Below are 22265 nucleotides of genomic sequence, written 5' to 3'. Positions count from 1 at the left end.
AGGCCATACACTGCGCTCTGCAGGCCATACACTGCGCTCTGCAGGCCATACAGTGCCTGTCTCTTATACACATCTCGCGTTACANGCTCTGCAGGCCATACACTGAGCTCTGCAGGCCATACACTGAGCTCTGCAGGCCATACACTGAGCTCTGCAGGCCATACACTGAGCTCTGCAGGCCATACACTGAGCTCTGCAGGCCATACACTGAGCTCTGCAGGCCATACACTGAGCTCTGCAGGCCATACACTGAGCTCTGCAGGCCATACACTGAGCTCTGCAGGCCACACACTGAGCTCTGCAGGCAACACTATGAGCTCTGCAAGCTATTCTCTATCAAATCTAATGAATGCGTTTTAATGGAGGCTGTAAAAAGAGCTGCGGCCACTGGCGTTCACACAGGAAAAAAAATGAACAGAGAAGCCCTGATGCGCCTGAGAAAGACCCAAGCAAGCAACTTAATTCATGTAATATTAGTTCAATCATGTTTCACCGGCTTGCTTTTCAACGCCGATCCCAAGATTGAAGCTCATATTATCATACTAACTTATGAAATTAAACAGACATCTTTCATCTCGGAGATTCCAGGCGTTAATCTTATTAATTCAAGCAAACGGCACTTAGTGAAGTAACGATGGTATAAATTATTCCAATATATTCGAAAAAAAATTCAAAAAGCTTATAATTAAAAAATGGGTTCCTAAATTCCTTTCAATAGACAGATGTTATTGATATTTACCTTCAACTGACAAACTGATTCTCCACGCGGAACACGTCACTACGCAACACTACACGTCACCACGAAACACTACACGTCACTACGCAACACTACACGTCACTACGCAACACTACACGTCACCACGAAACACTACACGTCACCACGAAACACTACACGTCACCACGCAACACTACACGTCACCACGCAACACTACACGTCACCACGCAACACTACACGTCACCACGCAACACTACACGTCACCACGCAACACTACACGTCACCACGCAACACTACACGTCACCACGCAACACTACACGTCACCACGCAACACTACACGTCACCACGCAACACTACACGTCACCACGCAACACTACACGTCACCACGCAACACTACACGTCACCACGCAACACTACACGTCACCACGCAACACTACACGTCACCACGCAACACTACACGTCACCACGCAACACTACACGTCACCACGCAACACTACACGTCACCACGCAACACTACACGTCACCACGCAACACTACACGTCACCACGCAACACTACACGTCACCACGCAACACTACACGTCACCACGCAACACTACACGTCACCACGCAACACTACACGTCACCACGCAACACTACACGTCACCACGCAACACTACACGTCACCACGCAACACTACACGTCACCACGCAACACTACACGTCACCACGCAACACTACACGTCACCACGCAACACTACACGTCACCACGCAACACTACACGTCACCACGCAACACTACACGTCACCACGCAACACTACACGTCACCACGCAACACTACACGTCACCACGCAACACTACACGTCACCACGCAACACTACACGTCACCACGCAACACTACACGTCACCACGCAACACTACACGTCACCACGCAACACTACACGTCACCACGCAACACTACACGTCACCACGCAACACTACACGTCACCACGCAACACTACACGTCACCACGCAACACTACACGTCACCACGCAACACTACACGTCACCACGCAACACTACACGTCACCACGCAACACTACACGTCACCACGCAACACTACACGTCACCACGCAACACTACACGTCACCACGCAACACTACACGTCACCACGCAACACTACACGTCACCACGCAACACTACACGTCACCACGCAACACTACACGTCACCACGCAACACTACACGTCACCACGCAACACTACACGTCACCACGCAACACTACACGTCACCACGCAACACTACACGTCACCACGCAACACTACACGTCACCACGCAACACTACACGTCACCACGCAACACTACACGTCACCACGCAACACTACACGTCACCACGCAACACTACACGTCACCACGCAACACTACACGTCACCACGCAACACTACACGTCACCACGCNATCATCACAGTGTGGTGTTATATGCATCATCACAGTGTGGTGTTATGTGCATCATCACAGTGTGGTGTTATATGCGTCATCACAGTGTGGTGTTATATATGCATCATCACAGTGTGGTGTTATGTGCATCATCACAGTGTGGTGTTATATGCGTCATCACAGTGTGGTGTTATATGCATCATCACAGTGTGGTGTTATATGCATCATCACAGTGTGGTGTTATATGCATCATCAGTGTGGTGTTAAGTGCATCATTACAGTTTGGTGTTATATGCATCATCACAGTGTGGTGTTTTTTCTATCATCACAGTGTGGTGTTATGCTGTCTCTTATACACATCTAGATGTGTATAAGAGACAGGTGTGGTGTTATATGCATCATCACAGTGTGGTGTTATATGCATCATCACAGTGTGGTGTTATGTGCATCATCACAGTCTGGTGTTATGTGCATCATCACAGTGTGGTGTTATATGCATCATCACAGTTTGGTGTTATATGCATTATCACAGTGTGGTGTTATGTGCATCATCACAGTGTGGTGTTATGTGCATCATCACAGTTTGGTGTCATATGCATCATCACAGTGTGGTGTTATATGCATCATCACAGTGTGGTGTTATGTGTATCATCACAGTGTGGTGTTATATGCATCATCACAGTGTGGTGTTATATGCATNGTCACGGCAATGTTTCTACTCAAGTACTTTCGCACAGCCGTAGTTAAAACCTTAATAATAATTATACATGAATTTGGGCATTTTGCCAGTAGAATCTTGACTAAGGTTGGTTCATTTATATCTTCACAGGGACGCATGACTGAGCGTTTTTGTAGTACACTGAGTATCAAGCGTAACGCTCGTTGTACGTTCTACTCCATGCATTTGATCTTACGCAAAACAAAAATGTACTTTAACACGTAATTGTCAATAAATTGATCTGTAAATAGACACAGTTAAGGACCAACTAGCGAGCACAGCATCAAGCTGGTCAAGCACAGCAATAACCTTCAGCTGCTCCTATTAAGCTTATCTTTAAACGCTGAACTATTCACAATGCACTGTGTCTAAAGGATTTACCGATCGAGGGGTGCTGGATCCGTTCAATTCGATACCGTGACTTTCTAGTAATAGGTAGCTGTAGTATTGTTATAGCTAGTAAAATCAATATCTTTTTATTATACTTTGATTGAGGAGTTAAATGAATTAGTTACGCAACTTGAACCATCTTCAGCGAGCCGTAGCACTACAACAACACGTGGTCATGAAAATGTAGTGACCGTTCAGGTAAATAACGTTGAAAGAGCGTTAAAAATACGCAAATTTAACTTTAAAACACTCGATCAATGATGATTAAACGTCAAACGGTAGCGTGACTTTACGCATGTGAAGGCGTCACGCAACATTCTTTAACATTCATACTCGACATCAACCTAATGAACTATGACCCCATCCAAAAAACTAGAATTCGGTACAATGTTAATAATGATGACACATTTCCATTATTCATGTCATTGTCCGATCACGACACGATCGCAATATGAAAACATATCCATCACTCAAAGTAAATACGCTTTATTTAAATACAATTACCGTAAATAAAAATAGCCTACAAGTTTATTACAAGTTCGATGCCCAGCAAAGCAGCTGCGGAGAGGTTGCTCTCAAAGGGTCGATATTCGGCACAATTCAGCCCACTACCCAACACTCGCTAACGTTCCAGATGTATAACTTATTTAACGAGTGTGAAGTCTTTACAAGACAAACGGCTATCGTGGTCATAATGGAAGAGACAGTCCCGTGTCCTAACTATGACAGGACCAGCAGCTCAGCGCACACCAACGTCACGCGACGGCGTCTAGCGCGGCACTGGCTCTTCCAGCTCACCTGAGTGGCCAGCGCTGCGGCCACGGGATGTATGACGTCTTACCCCATTTATTCACCCCATTACACGTTCATTTGAATACATCAATGTTGTACACATACTAATAATTTCGTGTGTGATTCTAGATAAAGAAATTGTCAAATGTAAAAAAAAAGGGAAACAATATGGGAATGTTAAGCTATGTGTGTCAAGGGTTGCAACACAAGGGGCGGGGTGCACGTGTGCAACACATGGGGCGAGGGTGCATGTGTACAGGTGTCTTGCAGCGCATGCAACATGCAGGGTACACTCAGAGAAATCAGTGAAACTTTGTAGCAATATCGATGCCTCTTTTTCCCTGTGGGTCATATCCTGACCCAGTTCAGCCCAGAAAAAGGTTGTTTTAGTGCTAGTTGCAGAAAATTCGTCACTAAGTGGACAATTTGAATCATTTATTTCAAGTGAGTGTAGCATGTAACATGTTACGACGCTAGCGAATACAAGCGGAGTGAATAAAACAGTGATTTAAAAAACACTGACTAGGATTCAGTGGAAGACAAGGTAATTAATATGTTGGTTGTAAATACCGTAGACTTTCTTGCATCAGCCGTCGAAACAAAATCTATTTGTTCTTTTGAATTTGAAACAGCACAGACCAGGAACTCGAGAGTGAGTGCCGGACCAGAGAGTGAGTACTGAACCAATTAGCACCTCAAATCTCCATCAGAAGGTCTTGTATACCAGACTCTTGGATTTGGGCTCCAAGAGATCGTAGGTAGACTTGCCCATAGACGCCTAAGGGACTGAGCACTCCGAAAGCGGCGCAAAAGCGCAACCGTGGACTCGGAAGTCCTTAACTCGACGTAAGGACATAAGTTAGACATTGACTTACCGGACAAGCAGAAGAGCAGGTAACCTGCGGACACTCACTGACCTGCCCAAGAAAGAGGCGAGTACAGGTCGCAGTGTCCACCACAGATGCAGGTGCAGGCAGCGACAAGCTCTTGGGGAGCCGGCGTACCGCTCCATGTAGAGTTCCTGCGTTAGAATGAGGAAATATTATATATTTTATAATATTTTAAAATAATATTTCATCCGAACTCTCTTGGAGAAAGTGACACTACAAAACCTAAGTTCCAGGGAAGAAACTACGAGGAAGCGTATCAGCAGTGGATTATTACAATGCCACAAATCATCTTCTGCTCGGTTATAAGCTTATCACAAACCATTTCTTCCTTTAAAAACCTACTATGTTATTAGGTTCAAAGGTAATTAACAATTATTATAGTCTATTATCATTCCATAACAGGACGACGATATAAATTAACATAAATAATTGCACCGAGATAGAACTTGAACAGAATTTCATTTGCAACAATGTCAAAATTTCCTCATACATCTTACCCTTTTTTGATAAAGTTGACCATCACTGAACGGTTTCATTGGACCTTCACCAGACACCAGACTCCAGTCCATGGAATCGTCCGCTTCGATATCGCGGTCCAAGCCGTACGGTAGCATAGAGTCGACGTCACTTGCTCCTTCACAACAAAATTTGAGGTCTTTGTTGTCCAAACCATCGGTGTTTGAAGCCAGAGAAATGGGCTCAAGAGAGACAACATCCACGTTAGACCATGACTCACGAGGACTAAAAAATTTTCCGCTGGAAGGCCACGGATCCGTAAGCTTCATGGATGAACCAGAACTCTGAGCCTCACTAGAACCTATAATTGGTACAAGAGAAAGCAACGGAGGCGTGAGCACCATAGGTGAACCAGAACCTGGAGCTTCACATGGACTAATAATATGTCCGCTGGAAGGTAACAGTTGCGGGGGCACCATAGATGATCCAGAAGAAAGCTGTAACGCTGCAAAATACTGCGCGTTTTGTTCAGAAACTCCGGACGTGATTTCGACAGAAGTCTTTCCCAAGTTAGAGGAAGATAAATTCAATTTTTCGGCATTGCCCGAGCCATACGGCGAAACGTCATCGTTCAGCGAAAACATATCTGTTGAAGGTTTCATTAGCCGGGTATCAAGCCGCAAAATTACAGGCACGCTGCCATGATTGCTTTCAACTTCGACTTCTTCGCTGCAAGAAGAAACAGACGCTCCTGGTTGAAGCTCGCAGTGGCTTTTAGTCTCTGACGCACGATTCTGTGCGGGAGAATTCAGAAGCTCCATTTCTAAAACGGATCCTTGAAGCACATGACGGAACTCGAAGTCAATCAATTCGTAGTCTTCTTCGCCGCCCAGATCAAAGTTTTCGAGGTTCGCAGAAGTTGCCATAGTTTCAGACATAACGCCGGGGTGCGCTATCAGCTTATTTATATTACAGCTCCCGTTGTGCTGCTGGTCCATTGGATCACATCGGTATTGTATAGAATTTTTGTTGTCCTGAAACTCCTCATGGTTTGCTGTTCCATCCCGATGACAATCTTCAAAATTCTCCTTGTGATCTGAAGTATAACGTAGGTCTTTACTTGATTTCTGCTTGTGGCCTGTCAAGTCCAAAAGGTGACACGTGTCATTCTGAGGTTGATGATCTTTAGTGGTTATATCTCCCTGCAGTTCAATCACTTGTGACTTATTGGCATGGACTATAACATTATACTCAGGTAGGCGAGGGATTATCGTCGCTCTTCTGTCGTTGGTTGGTGAGCGGACGAAACACTTCGACTTATCCCTGAGCGAAGGTTCCGACGTGCATCGCTGTACTTCTGTGCTGCCAGTTTCAAAGCGATTGATCAAGTCAGCAACTGAAGACGCGGACCCTGGCAAATTTCTAATTTTGCCAGTGGAGAATGAGGTCTTTCTTCGAAGTGGTGTCACTATAGCTGGTAACTCAGATCGCGGCACACCTCCGCCTTGTCGGTAAATGCCTTGGAAGCGCCTCAAACGTCCAGTATAAAAACCACTGCGACCGGAGGGTGAGATTTGGAATTCGTCGGACACTTCTAAATGTTCGAAGGGAAGTGTGGGAGAGGTTGCTCCTGCCGCAGCACTAGCAGTGGCGGCAGACCGGCATTGTAGCTCATCTAAAAACAAGCAAAATCGTTACCACAATGCTTCTAGAACAAAGAAACAACAGTTAAGGAACTCACATATTCAAACAGTATCACAACGTACTGGTATATCAGCCTTCCTGAAGAATACTCCACATATCGTAAAAACGAATATAAAAATAATCGATTCTGTTTAATTTTGCGGTCTCAAACGAAGCTACATTCAACATATCAATAAAACTGTTAATAAACGACCTTTATAAATGTCGAAGCTGTGCTCTAGTTTTCGTTTATATCGACGTTCAGGGAGGCCAGCAGCTTTGAGTACACCGCCCACACCCTCCCGCCAACGCGTCATCAGCTCTTCTTTGACAGCCTCGATGTCTTCCTCCGAGAGCTGCACACATAAAACTTCTCATGAACAACAGATCGATAGACTCGACACCACTTGAGCAACATCTGACGCCAACCAATCAAATAACTTATATGTAATAACACTCAAATAATAATGATAAGCGAGATACCTTCCAGTAAAAGCTTCATATTAACATTACAATTTGTTTAAAAAGTCAAACATGACTGACTTACTTCAAGGATCGAATTGCTCGATTGCGGGGAAGTGGAGGCCTGCGACTGCTGCGAGCAGGAACACGACGACTGAAGTGTGGGAGTTCGTGGCACATCAGGAATATCTTGAGACGACTGCAAAACCTGTGATGTTTCACAGCCGGAAGGCGGTCGCAGGAGACAAGGAGGCAAAGAAATGCTCCCTGGCGTTGAAATGGACGTGGCTGAATCTAAACGTTGCGGAGTGACGGACCCCTTGGTAGAGACAGCAAGTGGCGATAAAGTGGGGGAAGGCTTGACAATACTCGATTGATGTTGAGGTGAGCGAGGCTGGCAATAAGTCGACGACGGGTCTGGACTTATTGCCACGGGTCTGGAGGGCTGAACAAGCGACGGTGCGGACGAAGTAGAGCGTCCCGAGGCGCTAGCAGAAGGGCAGGGAGAAACGCCATCGCTCGAGTGGCAAGATCGCTCACAGAAGGGCAAGGTCGAGTCCTCCTCCATCTGCAGTAGCCACGTATTGATTACCTCTCTTAAAAAGTGTTAATTATATTTCCTAAAGCGTGCTAAATAGCACTTTTACTAGAAGCATCATTTACTCATTTAAATTACAATGATGAAATGAAATTACATGAATTATCAGAGGTCATATGAATGATCGGACATGCTCCCAATGTGAAGCAATTAAATGAAGGAATTTAATATTATATAGCATTTAAAATACTATAAAATAACATGGATACCTGATTAAATAGTAGAACTTTCCAATTTTTTAATATGGGATTACCTTCCGTGATAACAAAATTACATAAATTGGCAAAACAGAAAAGAATATAAAGAGTTTAGGAGATCGGCAGCTCACCGTGACAGCGGCCTGAATTTCCTTTTGTATATCCGAGCATTCGGCTGCAGACGCAAGATTATGAGAGTCCTGCAGAGTTCCTCCGCTTGCAGCACCAGGTCCCGCGCCCTGCAGAGTTCTTCCACCTGCAGCATAAGATCTCCTTCCTACAACATCAGGTCTCGCGAGAGGCGACTCAAGACGAGACGCAGCAAGCGGTGACCACCGCCGATTCAGGTGCCGGTTGAGCGGCTGTTCCTGCTGCAGAGGTAGGCTCTGAATCGTGAAGGTCTCTTGCGCGGCGCACTCACGCCTTGCCCATGACAGGGACTCGGCCCGGAGGTCCCGATCACCGTGTGGGGACACGTTGAAGGTTGTACCGCCGTTCTGAAGGAGGTAGCGGTGATGATGGGGCTGGATAGGTCCGGTATTGCTGAGCGCCGTGTGGATGACGATGGCGGGGGTGGAGTGGCTGACGGGCACCACACGTCCTAGTGACTGCAGCGTCGACCAGTCAACGTCTTCATGTTCCACGTGTGGATCTTCGTACTCAAACTCGGTGCTCAAGTCGCACTCCAACGTAGGCTCCTGAGGTCAAAATATTTACAAATAAACCTTTGTGGAGAGTAAAAAAGTAATTAATTAATTAAAAAGATAAGTACATAAAAAATAATATTTAGAAATAAACTTTTGTGGAGAGTAAAATAAATAATTGATTAATTGAAAAGATAAATAAAAAAAGATAGATTTCCATGTATGCGGATGGAGTAGTAGAAATCTGAGAAAATTGAAGGCTCGTGCTTCATCCAACAAACTAAAGCAGGTTTACTAATAAACATATTTGTCGACTTCTTAGTGCAACACAGACATTACATTTCACAGATTAAAAAGAAACATCTATTTAAGAAGCATAAACCTATCTTCACTGTAAACTTCCGTCCTATTCTCGACACCAGAGCGCTTGTTCAAGAAGCTTCTGCACCGCTCACCTCAGCGGTGCAGAAGCTTCTGCACCGCTGCCCTGAGTCTTACCCTTTTGTAGGTTATTCGTAATTAGTAATGCCCGGCGTATCAGAGCTACGTCAAAAAGAATGTCACAATTTGGACAATATGATCCTTTCATTTTTCTGCGGGGTTGTGATCAAATTACTGCAGTGACTCGCCTGCTGGGGGAGTGCTGAGGGCGCGCGTTCCTCCCTAAGGCGAGCACTCAGCTCCAGGTTCTCAGCCGTCACGTTCTGATGGACCAAAGAAATATACTGAATCAGAATTCCGAATCAGAATATACTGGATCAGAAATATACTGAATCACAGCGAACGCAATTGTATTGCTGCTACAGGCTGTTCATTTCCACAGGTGAGGCTAGAACCCTAATACTTAAATACGATTGTTTGCATTACTGATGTAGATTTTTAACGTGTATTCAATTCTTTAGTGGAACCTACACTGTCAGAAAAATCACCGTTAAACGGTCTCACCGGCGTTCTAGTGACCGGCCGGCGAGTGAAAAGAAACACCGTATGGCCGTTTTTATTCAAATTTAACACTCGAAACCCGTACATCTGGAAAAAACGGACAATCGGTTTATTTTCACTTGGCGGACGGAAACAAGAACGCCGGTGAGACCGTTTTTTACCGTTTTTTCGAACAGTGCATCAGTGTCAAATCTGTGACCCCCAATCCTGGATAAATCAAGGAAAATTTCAAAATCAAGAATTGCTAAACATTCGTGAATCTCAAATATACTTAAATAAACCGAGGGCTTTAACCTAAGCTTATTACTTCAGCATACACTCCGACAAATGCGTGAAACGTGACAAATTGACCCCTACGTGGGTCAACCTGGGCCAATTTGACTCGGCCAAAAAATATATTACATTGCAAAAGAGGTTTCGCTATTGGGACAATTTAACCCATGTATTTTCTGACTTTGTCGATCTGTAACACCTGTTCTCTAAGCTCGGCACAAGCTTCTGTTTTCAACATAGGATAGTAAAGTATAATCAGCGTTGAATAATAAGCTTTGAAATAATAAACATAGGATAGTAAAGTATATTCAGCGTTGAATAATAAGCTTTGAAATAATAAACATAGAATAGTAAAGTATATTCAGCGTTGAATAATAAGCTTTGAAATAATAAACATAGAATAGTAAAGTATGATCAGCGTTGAATAATAAGCTTTGAAATAATAAACATAGGATAGTAAAGTATGATCAGCGTTAAAGAATAAGCTTTGCATTGCAATGATCTTACCATATTGCATGGTAGATCATTGGTAGATACATACATATGGTAGATCATTGCATTGCAATGATCTACCATATGTGTGTCGGTATAACTAATAAGGGTGTGTTGGTGTCAGCGTCATCACCTTGTGCTGTTGTGCTAGCAGCTCCAGGTGCTGCTGCAGGAGAGCTATTTCAGCATCACGCTCCCCCAGGAGGACGGTGGTCTGCTTCAGCTGATCACGAAGGACGACGCTCGTTACCGCGGCCTCGTCTAAGGCCTTCTGCAGGTCCTGCTGTAGCTCCTCCGTCTGGGTACAATACAACGACATCATTAGGACGTTATAAATAAAAGAGCGCTTTCAGCGTTCATTAGGCCGTAGGCCTGTCGCCGATTCTTAACATAGCAGAACATCCACAGCTTGTTGCGGTCTCGAACGTGCAACTCACCGCTTCAATTCTGCTTTGCTTAACCGCCCGGCCTCCTTGCCGATTCCGACCAGAAACTGGCGCACAGAGCTGGGATCGAACCCGCGCCTCTCTGCGCCAATCTTGGTACTCTGAACTGTAACCGAACGACATACCAACTACAATACAACGACATCATCACGACGTTATGGCTATGCTATGCTAAAATATATGTTCAGACTTAAAATGCCTAGCACCTTATCGAACCCGGTGGAAGTCTTGTAGCTACTTCAAACTACCGTCAGTCTTGAAAAGATCCGGTCAAATGACACGATATTAGGTCTTCTGTGAACAAGGCACGAAAAGGAAAAGAATTGGCGACAGGCCACATCAGGCCTACACTTCAGCGTCAACATCACTATGTTATGTTATGTTATGATACTCATCTTTCTAACGCTGTGACACTGAGCATTAACACAAATAATGAACGAAACATTTGCCCTTAGTGTAAACGAAATAATGATATTTTTTTAATGAATACCGGATAGGCTAATCAATATTCTTTATGGAATGAGCAGGGTCTATAAATGCAATAAACCAGCGTCAGTGTTATTCGTACCTAAAAGCCTGGTAACGATAGTTACCGTCAATGGGTAACCTCAGTTTCCGGATACATTAAGCGGCTTCTACGTAATTCGTACCTAAACGCCTGTCAGTATTGTCAGTAGACTTAGAATGCAATGATAGTCATGAATAAATATTAAAAATATTAGAATGCAATGATGGTCCAGAATGAATATGATTAATATTATAATTTAAATATATAAATATTAATATTATTGGTCCAGAATTAAATCGCAAACAATTTTTGGCTCAGTGTCGTCTGGTGTCGTACCTGTTCCTGCAGCTGGAGGTAAGCTTCTTCTTTCTGCGCCAACTGCCGCTGCAGACGCTGCACCTGCAGACTGAGTGCTGCAGAGTTCTGCAGCTCCTGCACGTGTCGGTCCTGCTGATCCTGCAGCTGCTGTAGCTCTTCTGTTGCGTTGTACAGCTCAGTCTGCAGGCTGTGTGCACAATAGTAATAAAACAATACAACGTTCACAATACTCAATAGGAAATTAGCACAAGAAATTTTTAACATAATAAAAGTTCAACACAATAGAGTTAAACACAATAAAAAGTTAACACCAAAGAAATTTGGTGTTAAAAAAATATAACTTGAACACAATAAAAGTTTAACACAATGAAAGTTTAACACGATACATATGGAACACAACAAAAGATTAATACAATAAAAGTTTAACACAATTGGCGGTTAAACCAAAGAAAGTTTGACACAATAAAAGTTGAACACAATACAAATGGAACACAACGAAAGATTAACACAATAAAAGTTTACCACACTGAAAGTTTAACACAATAGGAGGTTAACACAATAAAAGTAGAACACAATACGAATGTAACACAACGAAAGAATAAGAGAAGTAAGCAGTACCTGATGGCACGCTGCTCGAGCTGAGCACAGCGGGCGTTGAGCTGACCGTTGAGCTCCTCAGCGCAGGTCAGCTGGTCCTTCACACGCGCTTCTCGTGCACGCGCGTCAGCACACGTCGCCCTCGCTGCATCCAGCTCCTCGCGCAGCTCATGCGCGTCTCTGTTAAAATGTTTTATTTTATTATATTATAATTAAAGAACTCATTGAGAGCGCAAAATATGCTGACGAAATGCAATATTAGAATGGATAAGTGTTGGAAAATTTACTACAAGCCTATTCTTAACTGGTTAATACTTCTACAAACCTATTCTCAACTGGTCAAGATTCCCATTCCACTGATGATCATAATGATCAGGAAATGAAGTCCCCGATGATGCGATCATGAACGCTGTTTCGAGTCTACTCTCAACAAAATAAACAGCTACTTGCTAGACTCAACAATCGGTAATTATGGAACATCTAAAACTGGAATTTGATTAACATCACTTTTGACGTGACAGCTACAGAACCTGATTGATATCGCAAGGTTTTCCGCAACAACAGACTTGATGGCAACCGAACACGCGTGTCGTCGAAAGTTTGCCGCAACAGACATCAATCGACAGACACAGATAGTAACAGTCGGCACCAGATAGCAACAGACAGCGCCACACAGCACCAACAGACAGCACCAGACAGCACCATGGGCACCAACAGACAGCACAGCACCATGGGCACCAACAGACAGCACCAGACACCACAGACACCACCAGACACCACCAGGCACCACCAGACACCACCAGTCACCAGACAGCCCCAGACACCACCAGACACCACCAGACACCACCAGGCACCACCAGAGCACCAGACAGCCCCAGACACCACCAGACACCACCAGACAGCACCAGACAGCACCAGACACCATCAGACAGCACCAGACAGCACCAGACTCCACCAGACAGCACCAGACAGCACCAGACACCACCAGACAGCACCAGGCACCACCAGACAGCCCCAGACACCACCAGACAGCACCAGACAGCACCAGACTCCACCAGACAGCACCAGACAGCACCAGCCACCAGACAGCACCAGGCACCACCAGACAGCCCCAGACACCACCAGGCACCACCAGAGCACCAGACAGCCCCAGACACCACCAGACACCACCAGGCACCACCAGACAGCCCCAGACACCACCAGACACCATCAGACAGCACCAGACAGCACCAGACACCACCAGACAGCCCCAGACACCACCAGACACCATCAGACAGCACCAGACAGCACCAGACACCACCAGACAGCCCCAGACACCACCAGACTCCACCAGACTCCACCAGACAGCACCAGACACCACCAGACACCACCAGACACCACCAGACACCAGCGTCACTCACTCGACGTGTCTGAGGTCGTAGGCTTTGGTGAGGTAGTGCGTGGGCGACGCGGCTATCACTCTGCGTGGCGTCGAGTGGTCGGCGGCGGAGGCTCTGCTCACAGTCAACAATCGTAAAAAAATTGACAAAATCATCTATTAGAAATAATGTCTTTTGCAAACATTTATTGCACCTATTGTTTTTATTAGTAGTACTAGTTAGGATATAGTAAGTCTTTTGATACAAGAACCAGCATTACATCTTAAATAAATTGCTCCATAATTATTCGCATGGCAGGCTCACGAAATGCTGATTATCTTGACGGCATCAAAAAACGATTTAAACATCTTATCTTGTTCGTACGACAACAAAACTTATTTTTACTGAGTTTTTAGTTATTTTCCGCAAACACAGACCAACGTATAACTAAAAAAAAGACGAAAAAGTAGTGCAAATCAGAACTGGAGCGATGTATTGAAGGATCACAAATATTAATACGAATGCGCGGTCGCATCGTCGGCATCAACTGGCGCCAAGCAGAATAAGCACCAGGCAATAGATACCAGATGCCATGATATCGAAAATATTTACGAGTTTTCAACTCCGTCAGCCAATCACCGACGGCTTATCAAGCTAAAATCACCAATTAGAGACGAGAAAGCGGCCGTTACATGCAGTTAGGCCTCTACGTGTGCGTATGAGAGTTTAGATAGTATGGCCCCAGATGCTACCGTCCCACGCTTGGCGCACTCGAGATAACATGAGATAAAACAGAATAGCGTAAATAGAGTACAAAGATTGAAATGCCAGCGATAAAAACTCAGGAAGAAGCATCAGGTGGAAGGAAATAGGAACAACAAAGGGGGAACTGAAGCAGGGGCAAAGACAAAGATCGTAAAAACAAGTGGGCTGATTAAAATAAAGTCAGTATTAGAACAAAAAAGAACTAATTTTTTAAAGCAAGATGACCATCATAAGATGGAGATAAACAATGATATACCGTACATACGGTCAAGTGGAGTAAAGGATAATAATTGAATTTAGGATAGGAGATTAAGGATTTAATTGAAGTATACTTAATTTATGATTCCAAGAGGAAATATAATAAGTTTATATAGTCATTAAAGGAAGCAGCTCACCGCGCAGGAGAGGACGGGGGCCACTTGAGAGCCTGCTCCATCACCATGCTCGTCGAGGGCTTGCCACAGAAGACCTGCCCGGGGGGGAATCAAACTTAAACTTAGTTCTGGACCGGGAGGGGGGGATCAAACTTGAACTTGGTTCTGGATATATCTAGTCGAAATTATATTGATAAATTTGTTAAAAAAAATTTGTGGATAAATCTATTCAAAAAGTTTTTCATAAATCTGTTCCTAAAGTTGTTGATAAATCTGATCAAAAAGTTGTGGATGAATCTGGTCAAAAATGTTTTGGATGAATCTGGTCAATAAAGTTGTTGATAAATCTGGTCAAAAAGATTTGGTTAAACCTGGTCAAAAAGTTTTGGATGAATCTGGTCAAAAAAGTTTTTGATAAATCTGGTAAAAAATTTTTGGTAAATCTGGTCAAAAAGATTTGGTTAAACCTGGTCAAAAAGTTTTGGATGAATCTGGTCAAAAAGTTTTGGATGAATCTGGTAAAAAAGTTTTGGATGAATCTGGTTTAAAAGTCTCGGCTAAATTTGGTCAAAAATTTTGGACAAATCTTGTTAAAAGGCATGTTCTCAGATTTCCAAAAGGCAATGTCAAGAACATAACATGTGTTGGCGACAGGCCAAACTTCTCCTATTCACTCAGTGCCCAAGGAACCAAACTATACTTGAGACATAAGGTACCGTAAAATCATAAATAATTAAGAATTTATTACCCCGTCAGCCAATCACTGACAGCTTTTCAACCTAAACACATCAATCATAAACGAGAAATCGGCCGCTACGTGTACATTGGCGAGTTTTGAGTAGTACGGCCTATGGGCTTGAATACATCTGATTTATAACCGTACAAGTGCATGGAAAACTAAAGCCTTTTGTATGGTCTTGATTTCTTGCACCGTTAGTGTACATGCAGACGGCTGGTCAGCTGCACGGCTGGTCAGCTGCACGGCTGGTCAGCTGCACGGCTGGTCAGCTGCACGGCTGGTCAGCTGCCGGCTTTTAGATACGAATAGCACTGACAAGTGAACGTTTATTTATTCTTTGCAGGGTTAAACCCTTTATCTACTGCCGGTAACTCTCGTTACCACGACTTCTGGTACGAATAGCATTGACAGCAATTATTACAACCGAAGAGAAGATCTTACGGCAGACCTGCAGGGTGTTAGGTAGGAATATCATTGACGACGGTTACTACAACCGTAGAGAATATGTCACGACTGACCTGCAGGGCTTTAGTTAGTAATATCACTGACGACGGTTATTATAACCGTAGAGAAGAGATTACGACAGACCTGCAGGGTGTTAGGGAGGAATATCACTGACGACGGTAACTATAACCGTAGAGAAGACCTTACGACAGACCTGCAGGGGTTTAGGTAGGAATATCACTGACGACGGTAACTTTAGATGAAGGGTAAATAATTAAACTACCATACACTACAGGTATAAGTTATGAATAGATAAATTATAATGGTATTGTCTGACATTTTGTGAGGTTCCGAGCGTTGTACATTGAAAGTGCAAATGGTCATAAGCAGTCATTCATCATTGGGAAATATTTAACTGTTAAGGAGTGGTCCCGGCAGCAGCACTAAAGTCCTCCATAAACTTCAACATGATAATATTGTGGTATAATGCAATAAAAATAGCATAAATTAAGGGATATTAATGTGGCATAAAAAACATAAATTAAGGGATATTAATGTGGCATAAAGCATAAAAACATAAATTAAGGGATATTAATGTGGCATAAAGCATAAAAACATATATTAAGACATTTTAATGTGGCATAGAGCATAAAAAAACAAATTAAGGGATATTAATGTGGCATAGAGCATAAAAACAAATTAAGAGCAGCACCTGGGCAGATGAGCGAAGACGTCGTCGGAGCGACGACAGAGCGCGTCCGTGGCGACCGTACCGTCCGCATCAGGCAGGCACTCGGCGAACACCCACTCCGCCATGCTCCCTGTGGGGATGAGATAACAACACACACTTAAAATGAGCAAAACTTGTCCACATAGCGAGGTACAGAACACAATTTTAATGGGCTCTCTACATGATGGCAACTTACACACAGAGAAATGGACTCGTAATGTTCTCCAAATAGTTACGTACTTAATATTCTTTTTTAACCACAACAGGAGCAGAGGGATACGCTCTCTTTTGCCGGGCCAAATTAAGTCAAGGTGATCCACACAAGAGCGTATCGCTATTTGGACAAATTTCCACGCATTACTCGGAATACAGCGCAGTTATTGACGTAAAGTATGTTGTATTAGATGAAGGCTGACGCTCACCTGGGTGGTAGAAGTTCTGCGTGGCATGTGATGCGTCAAGACCGGAGGAAGCCTGGGTTCTCAGGTCGAAGGCTGATCTTGNATTGAGGTAAAGTATGTTGTATTAGGTGAAGGCTGACGCTCACCTTGATTAAATACAGCGCAGTTATTGACGTAAAGTATGTTGTATTAGGTGAAGGCTGACGCTGACCTGGGTGGTAGAAGTTCTGCGTAGCATGCGATGCGTCAAGACCGGAGGAAGCCTGGGTTCTCAGGTCGAAGGCTGATCTTGAGGCTGACGCATACGGCGACTCAGGCGTACCCCAGACGGAGCTTTCGCCGCGCCCTTCGAAGACGCGACACGGCGTGACCAATGGCACGCACTTACGAGGCTCCTGTGAGAGGATGATAATAGCGGTTTATAATAGCGGTTTATAATAGCGGTTTCAGCGTTAGTAGGCCTGTCACCGATTCTTAACATCGCAGAACATTCACAGCATTTTTGCGGTCTCGAACTCGCAACTCACTGCTACAATTTTGCTTTGCTTAACCGCCCGGCCTCCTTGCCGATTCTGACCAGAAACTGGCGCACAGAGCTGGGATCGAACCCGCGCCACTCTGCGCCAATCTTGGTACTCTGAACTGTAACCACTGGGCCAGAAATAACGAGAAATTACATCTACGCATTAGATTTTACATGGAAATTAAGAAACTATAAACGCGGGGAACTTGTGAGGAGGCGTATACCATAGAGTAAATGCAAGCTATCGCCTCGGATTGAATGAGTCATGTTCAAAGGTGATCGTTCGTCGTCGTGCTCCATAGATATACATATATATTAACTTTGAATCGATCGAAATCATACATAAATGCATCATAGCATCAGAAAACATTAAATTGCTTTATTAGCCTTTGGTTCGACACTAAGCGCAAAACATTTCTTGACATCAAAGAATGATGACTCATTAGCTGTTAAGATAAAGTTACTGGCCAGATGGAAGGCCGCTCATCGTTATACGTGCAAAAGGTCACTGGTTGTTTCAGTCTTCGTATCCCATGCTTGATCTTTACTTGAGCTTGTCCATGCAGTAGTGACCTCTTGCAAATAATGGATCTTTCCTTGTTTAAACTTAAAATTTAAATTGACTTGCGGGTATAGAGACAAGAGACTCAAAATAATACGAGTTAACTAAAAAATAAATAAAATTAAGAGAACTTATCTTGAATGCATGTAACATTTAAGAACATTCTGTTATATATTACTTGTTAAAATTACTGACAACTACTTACTATTATTCGCAGCAATAACACTTCCGATATGAATTCAAAGACCACAACGAAAATACAAAATTCCAAACCTAAAGGTTGGCAAGGTCATTGGGCATTATATATAAAAAATATACGTATATAATTATGCTCAAATAAGGAAAGTTTACAAAGATTATATAGTGTCGACATTAACGTTAAAACCTATCGCTAAAAAATTATTTACAATAACGAACTGTTGCCATGAGAAATTTCGTACGATAATTGATCGATGGTGCTCGAATTCAATGACATATTCTATAAAATTAATCATCTTATATATTAAACGCATACGGCTCACTTTGGTCCGAAAGTTGACTCTCTGTAGGAGGTGGACTGGCGAGGCGCTAGAGTCGTCATTCAAGGAGCGCCCTTCTTCAGTGGCTACACGACTGTTCTGAAGAGACTGCTGGTCCAGTGGAGTGGTCACAGGATGGTCAGGGTGTGACGTGGCCGCTGGATGGTCAGGATATGACGTGGCCGCAGGATGGTTAGGGTGTGACGTGGCCGCAGGATGGTCAGGGTGTGACGTGGCCGCAGGATGGTCAGTGTGTGACGTGGCCGCAGGATGGTCAGGATATGACGTGGCCGCAGGATGGTCAGGATATGACGTGGCCGCAGGATGGTCAGTGTGTGATGTGGCCACATGATGGTCAGTGTCAGAGCTGGCGACGAGCGGTATGCATGTTGAGGTGTCCAGAAGACGAGGCGCGACATTCACTCTGCTTAGGTCAGGTGAGTGCGATTCCGTAAGGGCTGGGGAGCTGTCTTTTTTCGTTGGTGTGAAGTTATATGAAACGTCAATGGTGTTTCCGTTGGGTGCTTCAAGCGCCTTTTGTAAGGTTTTTGGAGTCATGGTTGCTTCCTCAAAAGAAATTGGGGACCTGCTAGGATTTGAGTCATCTGGATCAGCGAAAGCAGCAATGTCATGGAGCCCAATAGTGGTTGTTTCAAACGAAATACTTGCGACCTCGTGACCAGGGCTGTAGGTACTCTCGCATGTCGACTGCGTATTCGTCGCCTCATCATCTAAACCAGTCGTCGATACAATGAAAGTGGTTCCACCAGTTGAAGTACGAGATTCAGTTTCAATTGTAGTTGTTACGTCATCGTTTGCAGGATGATCGGCCCGGGATGGGGGGCGTATGGCTCCACCATATGACGAAACAAAAGCATAGGGAGCAACCGTCAAAGCTTTTTTGTTAGGTGATGCACTGGAATCTCTCTCCATATCAGCTGAACATGGCGTCTGAGGTGCCGAGTGAATCTGAGGTACTTTGAGATAGCTTTCGTGAACAGGACTTGCAGAAAGTGAACGATGACAAAGAGATGTTCGATGAGCTGAGTGAAAGGATTTCTGATAAGATGTAGGGGAAGAAATTCCATCACTTGCAAAAAATGTTGGAGGAGACATACGATGAGTGGTTTCATGTGACCTTTGATCGGTTGTTTGAGGAGAAATACAGTCAGTTGTAGGAGATATCTCATTTGTTGGAGGAGATATTCGAGAAGTAGATTCGTGAGACGTTTGATCAGTTGTTTGAGAATACATCCCTTGAGTTGTAGGAGGAGACATCTGTTCAGTTGTAGGAGGAGACATCCGTTCAGTTGTAGGAGGAAACATCCGTTCAGTTGTAGGAGGAGACATCCGTTCAGTTGTAGGAGGAGACATTCGTTCAGTTGTAGGAGGTGACATCCATTCAGTTTTAGGAGGAAACATCCGTTCAGTTATAGGAGGAGACATCCATTCAGTTGTAGGAGGAGACATCTGTTCAGTTGTAGGGAGAGACATCCGTTCAATTGTAGGAGACATCCTTTCAGTTGCAGGAGGAGACATCTGACCAGTTGTATGAGAAGACATGTGATCAGTTGTTGGATGGAGAATTTGGTTCCCTGTATTTTCTACACTTTTAAATATTTCTTCTCCAGTGTGAGTTGCTACTGGGTCAGATGAAGGAGATAATGTTTGTTCAGTTTTAGAAGATGAAGTCTGCATTCTTGTTAGATGCATTGTCTGACATGCATCAGCAGCTAGTTGATAATTTCTTCCATGCAGAACATTTGACTCATCAGAATGTTTAAATGGTGCACTGCCTCCAGCTTTGGGAAACTCATCAAATTTCAACCCCACATCTTGTTCAGGTAAAGGGAGCAGCATTTTGGCTTGCAAGCTGCAAGTTTTCACTGCTTTCTCTGCATCAAGATTCATTGAGCATACACTCTCTGCATTTTGGTTTTCTTCAGTCGAAGGTAACTCGATGTGAACACCACAACTAGAAATGCTAACTTTAAGAGAATTTTCTAGACTTTTTGATGGTGAGTAGGGAGATGTTGAGGTGTCAAGCTTATCATCTAAACGAAGTGCTTTCAGTAAATCACTCATACTCTCATCAGAAACATCATGCACTGGAGTGCAGCTGAGGTTCAAAAATTTACATGTATCATCATTTGCACTACTCTGGTCAGAAATTGCATCATTGCTGGACTTATTTCGATAATCAAGATCAAAAGATATCAAAAGACCACCAGCATCAGAAATTTCATTGAGATTTGCTACACTTGTTTTTCCAGCAAGTCCACCATGATTTTGAGCATGAAAAACTGGCAACTCTTTCACCTGGAGCACTTCATTGTGTTTTTCAATAGTTTCAGTATTTTTAAGATCTCTGCTCTTGTCTTCATCTTTCTCCTTCCCAAAATTACCACTTAGTAAGAAAGTGTCACTTGTGTCAATACCATGAATGGTCTGCATTAGCACACTATCAGAAACCTTCCATAAGTCAGCTATGGACTGATATAAATCATCCTCTTCTGAAGATTTCCTTCTTTTACAGCAAGTAACATTCATGTCAGATGAAGTAGGAGAATCAGAGGAGTCTACCAGTATGCTGTCAGTTACTTGACTGAGAGAAGAGTAATTCTTATCAACAACAGTCAATGATTCAATAATAGGGTTGATCACACCACCTCTATGTATAACTATAGTTTCAGAAGACTTTTTGGGAAAAATTGACCAATCTTGATCAGACTCTTCATTCAAATTGCTTGTAATGGTAGCAGCATTTTCTCTGAGTAGATCTTGTGATTCTTTACTTATGTTTTGGTGGTCATAATTCAAGTGGTCAACTTCATGGAAGTCAACATTTTGTCTGATATGGGTCAAATGTTGAGTCTCCTCAGTGGGATTTAAAGCCTCATCAGAGTAGACTGAATCCAATATAGAGTCAACTGGTATTTTTTGTTTGTTGTACTCACGTAATGAAAAATCCATCAAATTCATTGCTTCTTTCAGTGAACACTTTGAATTTTCTACAATATTCTGGTCCAATTCTGAAAAGTGCATCATATCACTATTCTGTGAATGTATGTTCTTCTGGTCAGTGTTGAGAGTCTTGATTGGTTTGTCAACATCAGGCAGAGAGAAAGTTTGTTCTGGACAATATATTGCACTTGCCTCTGCATTATCCACAGACTTGACTCTATGCAGAATATCGTCTAATTTCATAGTGCTGCAGAATGTTTTTGCTTCTCCTTTTGAATGATGGGCTTTAGCTGATGAATCTGAAGTACTTCTTTGAAGACCTATAGGTTTAATTGGAGTGAGATGGCAGTCGTGCAAAGTTGAAGAGTGTGGAAGAA

At 43.5% G+C, this 22265-nt stretch overlaps 2 protein-coding genes across 2 annotated transcripts; both read right to left on the bottom strand.

The window, feature by feature from the left end:
- Positions 1-79: 79 nt before the first annotated feature.
- LOC108680073 lies at positions 80-13780 on the bottom strand. Its single transcript, XM_047882359.1, has 11 exons — positions 13194-13780; positions 12532-12690; positions 11932-12100; positions 10775-10939; positions 9564-9638; positions 8422-8988; positions 7581-8063; positions 7248-7389; positions 5392-7025; positions 4918-5025; positions 80-298 (listed from the first exon to the last, which is right to left on the bottom strand). Exons 1-11 carry the CDS (start codon positions 13778-13780, stop codon positions 80-82), a joined length of 4308 nt encoding a protein of 1435 aa, XP_047738315.1.
- Positions 13781-13906: 126 nt separating this feature from the next.
- Positions 13907-21954, bottom strand: LOC108680071. Its single transcript, XM_018168829.2, has 6 exons — positions 18928-21954; positions 17533-17716; positions 16903-17011; positions 16188-16194; positions 15029-15102; positions 13907-14003 (listed from the first exon to the last, which is right to left on the bottom strand). Exons 1-6 carry the CDS (start codon positions 21904-21906, stop codon positions 13907-13909), a joined length of 3450 nt encoding a protein of 1149 aa, XP_018024318.2. The 5' UTR covers positions 21907-21954.
- Between the last annotated feature and the right edge of the window lie 311 nt (positions 21955-22265).

This window comes from Hyalella azteca, unplaced genomic scaffold (assembly GCF_000764305.2).
Source record: "Hyalella azteca isolate HAZT.00-mixed unplaced genomic scaffold, Hazt_2.0.2 contig10289, whole genome shotgun sequence".
NCBI lineage: Eukaryota > Metazoa > Arthropoda > Malacostraca > Amphipoda > Hyalellidae > Hyalella > Hyalella azteca.
Note: the sequence above shows the minus strand (reverse complement) of the source record. Positions and strands in the feature narration are given on the sequence as shown.

Excerpts from the sequence above, each read along its gene's own strand:
- LOC108680071 (XM_018168829.2), bottom strand. The coding sequence starts at position 21,906 with ATGAATTTGATGGATTTTTCATTACGTGAGTACAACAAACAAAAAATA. Across the intron at positions 17,717-18,927 it reads GAGTCAACTTTCGGACCAAA|GAGCCTCGTAAGTGCGTGCC; the intron begins GTGAGCCGTATG and ends ATCCTCTCACAG. Across the intron at positions 14,004-15,028 it reads CCCCCGTCCTCTCCTGCGCG|AGCCTCCGCCGCCGACCACT; the intron begins GTGAGCTGCTTC and ends GACTGTGAGCAG.